The 15,545-nt window shown below is 30.7% G+C and overlaps 1 protein-coding gene across 9 annotated transcripts in view; it reads left to right on the plus strand.

Annotated features, from left to right (window-relative positions):
- The window catches only part of LOC130444929 (extended synaptotagmin-3-like), a 109,754-nt gene that overhangs the window by 17,420 nt on the left and 76,789 nt on the right, over positions 1 to 15,545 (plus strand). For 6 of the 9 annotated variants that reach the window (XM_056780313.1, XM_056780312.1, XM_056780319.1 and 3 more), the window contains 2 exons: positions 325 to 522; positions 9,097 to 9,279. In XM_056780313.1, coding sequence (XP_056636291.1) covers positions 325 to 522; positions 9,097 to 9,279 — 381 coding nt within the window. The remainder of the gene's footprint in view (positions 1 to 324; positions 523 to 9,096; positions 9,280 to 15,545) is intronic. The other 3 variants (XM_056780316.1, XM_056780317.1, XM_056780318.1) reach the window with 1 other exon arrangement.

The following is a 15,545-nucleotide window of genomic DNA, read 5'->3' on the forward strand; positions in this document are numbered from 1 at the left end:
TCGATAACTACGTTTATCCTTGATTTAATACTATTATGTTATTAATTCCAATAATTTTGATTCCGAAATTGACAAATGCATACACAATTATTCAAATTGTGGATAAATAATAGAAAGGAGACATTAACAAAAAAATAATAAGGAAAATATTCTTATTCGATGAGCATAAATTTGATTCTAATATTGACAAACAGACTGAGATTCTTGAAGTTGTTAGGACGTTTGCCAGTATGCTACGTGGACTAATTTTTTAACGATTCAATATTGATTTTTCTCGATTCAAAAAGGTTGGGAAAATATTGAAGATTCTAATATATGTTGCAGATTATTCTTTACATTTTCATATATCTAATTGGATATTTTAACTGCTCCATAACGTGGATTTTAATATTAGTTTTTGCAACGACATTGTCCGAAGATTATCTAAATTTCAAAAACAGGAAAAGAACATTTGCGAAGAAAACAGCAAATGGAAATGAAAAAGATGTTATATTGGAGAATCTCGGAGAACTACCTTCATGGGTAAGTGATTTTCTTTGAATTTGGGAGCATCAGTACATTATGTAAAGAGTTTATCTTATGGTTCGATGAAGTTCATTACAACTATTATGTTCAAATTAAATTATATTACAAAATATTTTTCAAGATTTCGTTTTCTAATAAAGTGGCCCTGTCATAAAATGTGACAATGTTCATTTATCTTCTTTTATATTTGAGGTAGCACCATAACTGAAAGTAAGTTTGAGTATTGAATCCAGAAGCATGATTTCATTGGTCAATTGCAATTCATGTTTGGATTTTGTCAGGGGCGACGACTACGTGTATCGTTATGACAATCACCCATTGCATTATGAAAATAGTTGATTTTAATTGCTTTCGAAGACCATTATGTAACATTGAATTATAAATATATGAAATATATATAAATTTATAATAAAAAGCGATGTTAATCTTATAGAATAGACTCTTAGTTGATTCAACTCTTTCGTTTTTAAATTTATGTCCAATTAATAAGAGTGAACTACAGAAAGTTGCACTGATCTTTAACACCCAATTGTACTTCTCATATACGCCAGAAATAGTACTAGAATCTAAAGAATACAAAAAATTATTTCACATCCTTTTCTCGATACACGCAAACAGATCACCTATACTTGAGTGGATCACGACTGTTATACACTGCGACCCAAAGGATGTAGTCCGATTTGGACTACTAAAATGACAACCTTCATAAAATGCTGGCAAATTGAAATATTTTTTAATGGTGCATATTTTGAATTATTTTAACGTTTTTCTTCATAATATTTCTCAAAATGGAATATTATCAAGATACAGTATGAAAAAAAAGAAATTTTGATAAAAAATTGGAAATTTATTACTTGTAATCTTATTAGTACAAAAATATTAAAGTTATTATGAGATCACTTACTTTCTTATTCTATAGAAATGTAGATAAATCGGCTTTTAATAGTTGAATTATCCTTTAATTAATATAATATCCTGAACAAAACGTCTCATTATTTATTAATTAGGTGAGATCAAAACTTGCCGCAAATATATTACATCTTTAAATAAAATATTGCATACAAAGATAGCGAATTCAAATGTTACATATTGAATGATTAGTCACACTTTTAATCATTTTTATTACTTGACTTTCATAATAAATCCGTTGCAGTTAATTTAGTATTGTTTTCTTCTTTTTACTTCTACCACTTGTCATGTTTTTCGTGATGATTTGTCTTGGTTTTAGGTCTTTTTCTATATAATAATTTTAAAATAGCATGTAGATACTCGTATTTGACGTTTCGACCTAATTTGGTATACCAACATAGATTATCCAGTTTTGTAGCAAATTTGTCAGCTTGATATCCACTTACCCTGGCTGATCTATCTTGGGCTCTGGACTTAGAGAAAATTGATTCAACCTTAAATCACAGTGAAACATGTATAAAATAATACGTTGATTAAATTCATGTTAATATATATTTGGTTTGTGTGGCGCCCATATTTTGGCAGTGTTCACTTGGCTCTAATTTCTTTCTTTTTATTGGAAATATATTGTAATCTTTCTACACCTGGTCTATCAATTGAAAAGAAGAATGAAAAGTACGTTGAGCGTCAATCGTGACGAATTATCGTACAAAGTAAAATAAAAACAGACTTAGGGAAGTATTAAAATTTGTATTTCCCAAATTTTCGTTTTTTCCTGTACTCCAAATGTTTACTTACTATTTATTAACAAAGTAGCGATACTTGAAAACGTTTGATAAGAACGCTCTGTGTTTCCGTGAGTCTTTATAATAATGTAAAAAAATTAATAATAAAATTTTGATTAATGATCCTTAATAGTTATGTTGATTCGAAACAGTGATCTATATCAAATATATAAGAATTATTATAAATTGTTGTTATTCGTGGTTGTGTCCTTGATGTCATTGATGACATATGTTTGGAACGTAATATCGCAACTAAGGAAATAAACGCTTCGGGACTATCATCTTCATTATCTGAACTTGTAGTTAATGAGGTGTCAAATGTCCAAAATTTCGTTACATTGTGTCTTTAGTCACAGCGACAGCAGGCGGATGAGGGCAAACGTGGATGCTATCAGACCACGAGATGCGACTAAAGCGTATATCACAAAATATACCCTAGGAAGAAATGCAAACTTAATTATTATTGAATGGAAACAACATGGCGGGTTTTCGATGCTAGTGCCATCGATGGTAGGTGGTAGAACTAATCTATTTTCGCGGTTCATTCAAATTTACAAAAAAAAATAACTGCTGTATTATTCATTTCCATCCAGTCCTGAAATCACAGTTTCTTGAATTCACGATAAAAAATACCTTATAACTGGGACACGTTTATTTATAAAATAATATTTATATAGATGTCTATCCAAACTAAGGAATATTAGGTGACATGATTACAATATCAGTTTTAAAATGAAAATTAACAAAACATATTTTTCTAACAAACAAATTGGGAAATTGTAATATGTAAATAAATACTAATCAGAAATAAAACAGTAAAATAATATCATTACAATGATATAGTACTATTTTTTGGGGATTTAACAAAAAAAAATTATATATATATATATATATATATATATATATATATACAAAAGTCTCGAAAATTCATTAACAATTCATGAACGTGTTGCAAAATAAAAACAATTGAGAACAAGAAAATAAATGAATTACAAAAGATACAGTCTTTTGAACGAAAATAAACATACGAGGATGTATTGGTATCTAGTTAGCCTAGACCAGTTCCATGCATAAACAAAATATTGCTTTACCATAGCAACGAACAATAACTTATTAGAAGTGTCAGTGTAAAGTTTGACGTCAAAAAAGTAAACCAGAGTTATGCAATAAATTGAAAGAAAAAATATGTCCACCGAAATTGTGAAAATCGAAAAATTGGGGTATCGAGCCTTCAACAAGTATTTAAAAGGGTTAAGAGGTAAGCAGATTTACTAAAATATGCTTAATACCCTTGGTGATCAATGTCCTTCATATGCGACTGTGAAAAATTGGACTGCAAACTTCAAAAGAGGTGAATTTTCCATTGAATATAATGACCGATCGGGAAGGCCAGTTTCTGTGTCAGTCCCCGAAAATATCGATGGATATCTGAAGCACTGAATTTCATATGAATGCGGTCATCATATAGTTCACGTGAATTTGGACATGAGAAAAATTACTGAAAAATGGATCCCCAAATGTTTGAAAGTTGACCAAAAGCGTACAAGGGTAGAAGCATCGCATTCGATCTGTGCTCGATATGAGAACGGTGTAGACTTCTTGAACCGAATTGTTACTATGTATGAGACTTGGGTACATTTCTACGATCCAGAAACAAAGCAACAATAGATGGAATGGCGACACTCTGGTTCTCCAACACCTAAGAAGTTTCGTGTCCAAAAATCTGCTGGAAAAGTTCTTGCTTCAGTTTTTTGGGATTGCAATGATTGATTTTTTGGATAAGAGTAGAACAATAACTGGAGATTACTATTCGACATTACTGACCACTCTACGGGAAAAAATTAAAGAGAAAAGACGCGAAAGCTATCCAAAGGTGTTTTGTTTTTGCAGGACAACGCCACTGCACACAAATCTCATGTTGCCATGTAAAAAATTCGTGATTTAGGGTTTGAATTACTAGAACACCCCCCTTATTCTCCAGATTGGCTACGTCCGACTATCATCTCTTTCCTCAACTGAAAAAAAGTTGAAAAGGTCGTAAATTTTTGTTCCAACGAGGAGGTAATAAAAGCTGTGAAGGTCTGGTGGTTTGCAGAGCAAGAAGAAACATTTTTTTAAAGGTCTAGAGACGTTGCAGGTTCTTTGTAATAAATGTATCCAATTAAGAGGAGAATACGTTGAGTAATAAAATATTTTGACATTGAAATTTTGTTTGGTTCTATTGTAGGCTAAGAATTTTCTTATATACTTACTTATATAAACTTTATACTTCAAATGTTTTGTCAAATCACTTTCCAGGAAATGATTTTCACACAAGCGATAATTTGGTGTCGAGTATTGAATTTTACAAATTTTTTTCCTTCTAGAGCAAACATCAGGAAAACATTTGGGAAAACAAAAAATATGTTTATTTATCTTTCCTTCCATATATTTATTATTGCAGCCTATCATCTATATTTTACTATATAGTGTCACCTACCTCAAGTCCATCCTGAAATATTCGATGGAAAATTACAGAAAAGAATACTGAGCTGTTAATTTTTCAGTTATTTCTCATAATATATTTTGTTTTCTAGGGCTATGTCCTCTACTTGGCTCTAAAACAAATTTTCATCAATATAAAATTACAACCTGACTGTATGCTAAGCAACATATATTTTCTATTCAACCCGATTTCAACAAGAAATCATAATTAAAAATCACATTTCTGATAATACCTACCTGTGAACCGAAATCTGAAGGAAATGTGGCGTGAATTCAGAAATTGATGACACATTGACATTGACAGTAATGACACCTTTTTATTACACTAGCGTCACGATTGGCATGTGGCAGAATTAAATTTGTGTTGCCAATATTTACATACAAGTCAATCTTCTTTTTGGTATGTTCTGTGTCATACATTCCAATTACATTCGGCAAAATAGGAGATTCGAGGCGAGTGACTTGACGCCAGAGAGAATTGAGCTTTCAAAATATTTGAGTTTTCCCTTGCGATTGGAGGCTTTTAAATGCATAGTTGCATTTGAAACTACTTGGGATTTGATTTAGTTATATGTAACAAACGTACCTACACCAAGTGAAGGATTTGTTTTAGTGAGCTTTGACTTTACGGAAACTATTGAACATATACCATCACCAACAGAATCTGTCGCTATGAAATTTTGAAGCCTAGAACATTTTAGAAATAAAAAAATACCGTAAATCGAAAAACTATTTCCTGATGAAAAATTTCAAGACGATTTCATACAATTAGAAGTTTAGAAGCTAAATTTGCCAAGTCAATCGGATGATGACGACGATTACAATTATTCATACTCTTACCTTTTTTAAGTAATTAGATCCAGTTGCAAAACTGCAGTTGTGCAAATTTTCTAAATTTGTCAAACAGGAAATGACTCTGTTGGAAGAGATTTTCACAAGAGATTATAATTTGAAGCAAACTTAAAACGTTTCCCCCGATTTCTAATAAGCAAGAGCGCGCTTTTGCAGCGTCTGCATATTTGTGCTATAAGCCAAAACTTTGGATGCATTAGTATTTTTAAGATTTGATTTTAGAAATCTAAATAAGTATGTAAGTAGGATAAGCTAATTTGATTGTGTTAATAGAATATCTAGTTGGTATGATGTTGAAACGAAAAGACTTTATATTTAAGTAGTTGTTGATTTTTCCAATGATTTTTGTGTATTTTTTAACAGGTAGTTATTAATGATCTCTATCCGTCTGATTAATTTGATTAGATATATTTAGTTACTCTGTGAAAACTTCAACTTCAACATTCTGTGTGTGTACGATTTTGGATTTTGATTTATTTACAAACATTTTATATAAAACAATGATTTTTAGTACATTTTCGTAATTCCGGAGTTAATGTCGGATTCCGGAATTGCGTGAATTAGAAAAATTACTCACTAAGTGGGTCTCAGCTTTCCTTTCTCCTCTATTTCCTCATTCACCTAATTGGCTCAAAATTTAGAACTTGTTATCACTCGTTATTACTACTGATGATGACGATTTACAATTATTCGTACCCTTTTACCTTTTTTAAGTAACTAGATCCAGTTCCAACAAACCTGCAGTTGCGATAAAAAATTCAGACCATTATGTTAGAAACAATCACAGACTATATTTAACCTATCTGTTAGTCCAGTAAACAACGGTTTTTACCTCAGATTTCCATTAAAACGCATTGATTTGCTTGAAATCTTTAGAGTAGATGGTAAATACCATGAAAAGCAAAGTCTTTTACTCTGGGAGTGAATACCACCCTAATTAGGGGGTGGTAATTTTTTGTTGAAACTAACTGTAGAAATCGATAGGAAAAATTATTGTAAGCACAAATTGCGAGTATTCTCGAAAAATCAATACTTTTTGGCTTCGTAATTGAAATTTTGAATTTTTTTACAAATAAGCATATTTTTAATCGATTTTTCACAAATAGCTTAAAAACTTTAGATTTTATAGAAAAAACTGTGAAGAAGTTAAATATAGCTTCTAAAAAAAACGGTCAATTTTAGGAAAAAAAAAAAGATTTTTAAAAACCATTCAAATGAGACTTTATAAGACTTTGTAATACATAAATAAGGAATTTATGACGAAAATAAGAATGCCTACAGTTTATGGAAAAAATGTTATTTCTACACTTGATATTGCAACCCTAATTTAAATAAAATGTTACAAATTTGCAAATCACTTTAATTGAATACAAATTATAGGATCAGGAAGTTTGGATAGTTTAGAGAGCGTGATTCTGGAAAATATTATGGTTACAATGTTTTAATTTTATGAAAATTTTTCATTTATTTAAAATAGTTTATATATGAAAGATACGTTGAAACTGCTAGAGGACAAAAAGTTTTTTTTTTAATAAAAAAAATCCAAACCTTGCATTGTCGGATTACTATTCATTCAGATCCAAGACAAAATTCTGCGTAGAACAAAATTATAATCCAAAGGAGGTGTTAAAAATACAGTGCGATAATTTTTTCCATCTAAACCCAAAGAATGATTTTACCAAGGTGTCAAGGAGCTTGCTGAACATTGCGTTGAAAACATAGAATACGATGGGCTATAATCCGAATTCTGAGGCTTTCTTTTTATATGTATATGTAATATATGTAATAAACAAGAACTTAACATGAAAAGAGCCTACAGATATAGTAAAAAAAGGCTCATGACTGCCTCAATGTTTTACCATCGTAGCTGAAACACCGACAGGAGCTCTACGCTTTACTGAGAGCTATATGACAATGATGATATGGTTAGGTTAGGTTAGTTATACATTACTGGTGTAATGTATCCACCAAATTTTTGTAAATTTGCTTAGGAGTCAATTGTTTTAAACATATTTAACCACCCCGCGACGCTTGACACGTTCCATTTTGACCTATTTTGAGATGTGATTTGTGGTTCTACTGTAACTACGCCTCAACAGGTTGATTGTTAGTCCATATCCTGCTTTATTTCTCTGTATACAATAAACTTTCATGTGTGCCCCGCAATTTGTATGTTTGCTATCTTTGTGCTTATAGCTTATGGTCCATACTGTTTTTGTAACCGTGCCTAAGTTATTTGACAATTTCCCACATAACATCGATTTCTCTTTTATGCAACGATATGAGAAATTTCTGGTACTCTTCCGTCTTTTTCGCTTGCTTTTCCTTTCATCATGTTTTTTATGGCATCTTAACTATTTTGCTAGTCAGTGCGTTTTCCGGTCTTATGTGGAATTTGTCTAGTATTTGTTATACCTTTTATTCTATCTCAATACACTGTTTACGCCACCACTACACCAAAATTCACAAATACAGGGTCCTTCACGACGAGCTGAATCGATATGTATATGTGAAAGTACTGCGACTAGTGTTCTGAAAATTTGCTTGCATGGGTTTTCCGAAATGCTCGTTTTAGCTAAAATAATTTCAGTTTTCTGAAACTTCGGTTATACCGGAAGTGGACCCAAAACTTGGAAACTACACGAAATGTCAATAAAACATTGTATAAGGCATCGTATGCCTCATACCCACCGTTTTCTAATTATTTCACATTATTGAAATTTTTTGACACATGCTGCCCTCCACAAAAAAAATTATATTTCTAAGTTTATATGAGTCAGGTCTAGTATTTTTGGGTTCTGAACAAATAACCACTACCACCATGAAAATTTCAGTTTTTTCAAGTTTCTACAAAAACCGTTAATTTGAGATATATGAATTTACTGACAAAGTCCCCTTAATTTGAAGCGTAGAATCCAATGGTGAAAAGAAAAATGGGCGTTGCCATTTGAAAAAATTAAATTTTCGAAGTTCTTAGTGAAATTAGGCACCATTTTCTGCATACCCTATATAAATTTTTGTCAAGGTTTTCACAGATTTTGAAAACTGTAAGTATTATTTGTCCAAATCCCAAAAATATTAAATCTGACTCACTTAAACTCAGAAAAATTATTTTTAAAGTGGAGGGCTGCATGTGTCAAAAAATTTCGAAAATGTGAAATAATTAAAAAATGGTGGACTTTAGGCATACGATGCCTTATATAAAGTTATATTAAAATTTCGCGTGGGAAAACTGAAATTATTTTCGATGAAACAAGCATTTCGGAAAACCCATGCAAGCAAGTTTTCAGAACACTAGTCCCCCTACTTTCCCACATGCATATAGATTCAGCTCGTCGTGAAGAACTCTGTACACCGTCTGACGCCCGTTTCGATAACCAAGTTATCAGTGTATTCGGTACAAATATCGCCAACGGTACCCTTTTTCTTCTTCCCAACTTTGTGAATCAAATACTTGAATCCCAATAATGTGTAAATTATAGTTCAATTCATTTAATTGCTCATTTAAGTAATTATTGTTATGGGTTATGTTTGATTTCAGGTTGTTTTTCCAGATGTAGAACGTGCAGAGTGGTTGAACAAGATTGTAAAACAATGCTGGCCTTTTGTAAATTACTATGCTCGCGATTTAGTAAAAAATTATTTAGAAATCAAGTTAAAGAAAAATTTAGAAAAATATGGCCTGAAAGGGTTTCATTTTGAACGAATTGTATTAGGTAGTGTGGTAAGTAATAAATTTTGTTTAATATCATTTGAGATTTCACCAATAAACTGAAATGTTTTAGTTGGAAATTTATGCAGCTTACAATTTAATTGTGGATCCAGATTAACAGCAATTACATCATTTTTTCTATATTATTGAGGTTACAATCAAACAGTTTTTAAAATGCAGGATAAATTGCAAGTTATTTTTATATCAAACTCTTTGAAATATGCTCTTCAATTATTAAGAACAAAAAAACCCTCTAAATAATAATTAAACTAAAAAATAACAATAATTCTGAGCATGGAATGGAATTATTGATAAAAAAATTGATGTTACTATTAAAAAAGCGAAAATCTGATTCCAAGTACGGGGACTATCCAAAGTGTTTTTTCAATTGCTGAAAATAATTCACTGTGTAGGACTCTATATATATATATATATATATATATATATTGCCTATAATTTTGTTAGTTATTGTGGTTTTCTTCTAAATAATAAAATTTTATTTTATTTGTTTTATCTTTATTAAAGATCTAAAAGATCTATAACATGTATTTGAATTTACTTCACCGATTAGGATAAAATGTTAGTTAATAAGTACCATCACATATAATAAGGTAAGGTTAATTTATTGGATTCACGTCAGTACCAAATTAAAAAAATCGAATTTCACTGAAAAATTTATCTAGAAAAAATGGTCTGCATTATCCAGTTCGTTCGCTCAAACAATCAATTTCTATGTTATTTTGAGAAAATCATATTTGTTTATTTAATGCAAGTGTTTGAAAATCATTTTGTATCAGTATTATTAAGAAAGGACGTTGCACGGCTATCCACTTAGGAACGCGGAGACGATCTTCACCTACCTACCACGTTGAGAATTAGTTAAAGGCTTAATATTTTACAATGCCAAAAAATGCACAATCACTTGCCAATTGAAATCAAATCGATCTTTTCTCGCATTCCGCAATATTTTGTGGAAAGTGCCTTTAACTCTGTAAACGACTTCAATTTTAATAATAATATCTAATTCCGGGCATGCTTCATACTGGTTGTTCATTCTTTCTTCTTCTGCTTTATAAGCTATTTGCCAGAAGATCATATATATATAATATATATATATATATATATATATATATATATATATATATATATATATATATATATATATATATATATATATAAAACTTTGGATGCATTAATATTTTTATGATTTGATTTTCAAAATCTAAATAAGTATGTTGATAAAATAAGCTAATTTCATTATATTACCTAATTTAGGTATGATGTTGAAACGAAAAGACTCTTGGAGTTAACCCGGGATTCCAGAATTGCCTGAATTAGAAAAGAAGGCACTAATCAATTATGTTTTTGTTTCCGAAAATTACTCACTAAGTGGGTCTTAGCTTTCCTTTGTTCTCCATTTCCTCATTCATTTAACTCGCTCAAAATTTAGAAGTCGATATCACTCGTTATAACTTACTACTAATTTCAGTAGTTTCGGTTATTTGATTCTTATGTCAAGAATCATTTTCTACTTTTTACGTTGATTATTGCTAAAATCGTGTTTTTTAGTTTTTTCAAGTTATTATGTAGTCTTTGACTTTTTAGTATAACTAACCTTAACGTGTTTCCCAGTCTTTTTAAACGATATTTTGTTTTTTGCTTTTTAGTTCAATTTGCTATTTTGAACTCATCTTTAATATGTTCATATGTATTACTGTATGCATCTCGATTTTGTTAGTATGCGACTGCGTGCTTACGTAATTCGCCTACTACTCCATCTTCCTTACTATCACGCAAAGGATACAAAAATAAATTTATGAATCCAGCGAATATAATCGGGATAATCAGATATTTCTATCGAATTATTATATTATCGTCAATCTGATTGCTCAAAGGAGAGAAAAATTGAGAGCAAAAAGTCTGCTACAAAATATATAAGTGGAACTAATAGAAACGTGTTAAAATACTTAAATTGGATAACTATCAAGTAATTTGTCAAAACATCGATTTCCGTTCATTTGAGTAACTTCAACGACCATTATTCGAGACCCAACGGGTCATAGCATACAGCAATGACTTAGAAGCCATATCATGCGTTCCTCCAGCAAAATTAAATTCGCTCCAAAATTCAGCCTTACTGCTCTTTTGATAGAGAAGCCATATTGTCAAAATTTGTTACAATTTGTAAAAAAAAGCTTGTAAAAACTAAAAAACAAACATAAAAATAACTTAAATAAAGATAAAACAAATAAAATAAAATTTTATTATTTAGAAGAAAACCACAATAACTAACAAAATTATAGGCAATAGTAATAGGTAATAATTAGTATATAAGTCCATAGTAAAAGTTAAACCAGTATGAAGCATGCCCGGAATTAGATATTATTATTAAAATTGAAGTCGTTTACAGAGTTAAAGGCACTTTCCACAAAATATTGCGGAATGCGAGAAAAGATCGATTTGATTTCAATTGGCAAGTGATTGTGCATTTTTTGGCATTGTAAAATATTAAGCCTTTAACTAATTCTCAACGTGGTAGGTAGGTGAAGATCGTCTCCGCGTTCCTAAGTGGATAGCCGTGCAACGTCCTTTCTTAATAATACTGATACAAAATGATTTTCAAACACTTGCATTAAATAAACAAATATGATTTTCTCAAAATAACATAGAAATTGATTGTTTGAGCGAACGAACTGGATAATGCAGACCATTTTTTCTAGATAAATTTTTCAGTGAAATTCGATTTTTTTAATTTGGTACTGACGTGAATCCAATAAATTAACCTTACCTTATTATATGTGATGGTACTTATTAACTAACATTTTATCCTAATCGGTGAAGTAAATTCAAATACATGTTATAGATCTTTCACTTAAATATATATATATATATATATATATATATATATATATATATATATATATATATATATATATATATATATATATATATATATATTGAAATGATCAGAAATCTAAAAGCAAGTAGGTACATAATGAAAATTTATAATTTATTGAGATTAGTTTTACTAAAGATAATAATTAAACTAAAGGCAGAAAATCGATAAAAAAAATAAAAGAAATTGAATTGATATTTGTAAGTTAATTAATTATAGTTATTTTATATATAAGGAATTATTTATTAAAAATGATATATTCTAAAAGGATTGCATATGTACAAATCATAATTTGTATCATAGAATAATGTTATTAATTATAAATTAATATAAAACTTAGTGGAAGATTTGAAGGTTTGAATACACTTTTATAGTGGCAGTATTACCGCTCTTGCTGAGTTACCTTCACTCCTCGATTAACTACTTGTTTCATTTCTAAAGATATTTTCAACAGATGTTTTTCCAAAATGGAGGCAACCATTGTCAGATCATCTTTATATGAAAATAAATCTGTCATCCTCGATTCCTGGTAGGGAGAATACAATAATTCTTGACATTTAGATTCCGCCTCGTTACAGTGAGAATAATCTGCGCCTGCTTGATGTTCGTTATTGACATCATATTCTTGAAGTGGTTCAAATCATCTAACAATGTGTCCATCGACAATATTGGTCTGCTACTGCAATACTGATTAATTACTTTTGTTCTACAGGGAAGAAACCATTTGACTAACAATACTTAACACGATGTTGTCTATCGCATCGAACAGTGTCGGATGCTACCCCGACTAAAACCCCTCTGTTCGAAATGACCGGCCGGCATTACTTCAAGTAGGGCAACTATTGATATTCCTTTTTTACTTGGTGCCTCAGTTTTTCATGTCTTTTCGGCTGCAAGTAAGAATTTGTTTTGGTTCTTGTTTATTATATTCTTAGTGCTAGTATGACTTCTCCATGTTTTTCCTTCTATTACTCTATCGAAACAGATTAAAGTAGGTAAAGGGGCACTTGAGACCAGCCCCTCCACTCCTCTTTTCATCAGTTACGTGACCACGCCTTCTCGCTTGTTTCCTTATATAGTATCTGTAAAATGTAAGTTTTGGTAAGATATGCTAAGATGGCGCTACCGGTGAAGTAAGTAGAGATATGGTAAGGTGGCGCTACCGGTGAAGTAAGTAGAGATATGGTAAGATGGCGCTACCGGTGAAGTAAGTAGAGATATGGAAAGAAGGAGCGCGAATTACAGCGTTAATAATGGTAGGATATCTGGGAAAGATGGCGGTATCGTAAGGTTATGTGCACACGGAATATTTTGGCGTCATCCCCGCGGTGCGTCAACCCGCACCCATCAGCCTCGCGTCACCCCGCAGCGTAACGTGATGGTTAGATGGCGAGGCTCTTGTAATTTCGAGGGCATGATCAAATATATTTCGCTTTTAACGTTAGTTAATATTAACCTTACAACAACAAATATTATAAAAATGAATCACGGCCTTATAATTTTTCGAGCGCAGAGGTAGCAAAGCTGCATGTTTTTTTTATAGGTTCACCCCGTTCTGCGCAACCAAAAAGCCTTCACCCTTCGTGGATTCCTTAGAGTTTTTGCATTGTTCATCTATATAATAATAATAACAGGTACAAATCGAATAAATATAAATTTTACTTAGAAAAATGATTTTTTCTGTAGGGATGTCTTAATTTACAGAAGAAACGTTAAGGCGTTATAATCTAAAGTAATATTAAAATAATACACCTTTTTAAATTTAAATATTTTATTCATATATAATAGCTCTTAAAAGGTCCAGAGTGTAGGTGGGTAACTGTGAACATAACACCTTGAAATTCATAGACTAGATTCCAACGAAACCATCAATTTTAACCCCCTATCGTCTACCCCCCTGAACTCTGGACCTTTTAAAAGCGTGGAATATTCTAAATTCATTGTGTGTAATCAGTAATTTTGAATTGATAAAATTGTATCAGGTATAATCCAAGTAAATATAATTGAAAAGATAGGGGCCCAAAATATATATATTAAGGTAGAGAGAAGTTTCAAATTGACATCCTGTATATGAAGAATATTCTAAATTCACTTTTAACATACATCCCCTGTCAATCATCCGATACTGAGGTGACAACCTCTATGTTTGTTTCGAGATTCACTCAAATCCTCCGTAAGGTAGAAATTCACACATTGCCCAACCGTATAAGCTATTTACATCCAATTACATTAAATATGTATCTAGTTTGAATTATATTCGGTACTTGTTTTTGTTTGCTTATATCTATGAATCCTAAAAAATATATATCTTAAAATATTACTTAAAACTTTAGTATCATATGAATAACCAAAAACGTTTCTATTAAAGGTATTTCTACACAAAAAATATACATAAAGTGTAAAAAAGACTATTGGTTCAAAGAAACTATTATTATATAAAAATACCTTCTTCTTCAATGATTACGTATATCCATTGTTGATGTTGTATCATCAATATGAAAATAGAATTTTGTTATTGAACCAACAACAACGATAAATACCATCGTAAACATCAAAACGCCAAATTTTGCGTTAAAATGTCAAATATAGTGCAAAAACATCAAAGCGTCATACAAATTATTATTATTGAAATGTTTTCTTATAGCATAATCATAATTACTTTCAGTTAATAGTATAATTGGAGATGTAGGAGTCATTTTTTTATTACTTCATAATATACTAACCAAAAAGTTCCAGTAGCAGCAGCAGCTTTATGATTGGGGTGTCAAATTGGTTTCGTGGTAGGTGTACTATGGAATTGCGTCTTCTTCTTATGGCATAGGGTGTGAATCAAAAAATAAACATTCCAGCCCTTCAAAACATTCTTTACTTAAAACTGAAATGGTATATGTGAGAATAAATCTCAGTATGGGTCTTCATTTCAGTTACGTTATTACACATAAAAAACCCTCTCTAGCGCTTGTGCTATTACCTCCCTTGCCAAAGGTGTTGGTTACTGCAATCTTAAGGGAGATACGAAGGTTTTCTACGCATAATAACGTAAAATAATAAATTTATTTGTTATTGAACATTTATTATAAAATAGAAGCAAGTAGTGGAACACAATGCTCCGAAAAAAATCACTATGATAATTATTATTTAGTTTTTCATCATAATCTAAATCTACTTCTAATTTCAAAATGTAATTACCTTGTTAACCGCAGCGTTTTCATTCGGTTATTATTGTGAGGAATGCCATGTTCCTTTTTGATTAATTTCAAGTATATCAGCTACATCATATCCGTATAGGTAATATTCGACACCATGTTTTTCAACTATTAACAATTCTTCGTTATTATTATATATGAGTTGTGTAACTTTGACGAAATCATTGAAGCGTAAA

This window comes from Diorhabda sublineata, chromosome 6 (assembly GCF_026230105.1).
Source record: "Diorhabda sublineata isolate icDioSubl1.1 chromosome 6, icDioSubl1.1, whole genome shotgun sequence".
Classification (NCBI taxonomy): domain Eukaryota; kingdom Metazoa; phylum Arthropoda; class Insecta; order Coleoptera; family Chrysomelidae; genus Diorhabda; species Diorhabda sublineata.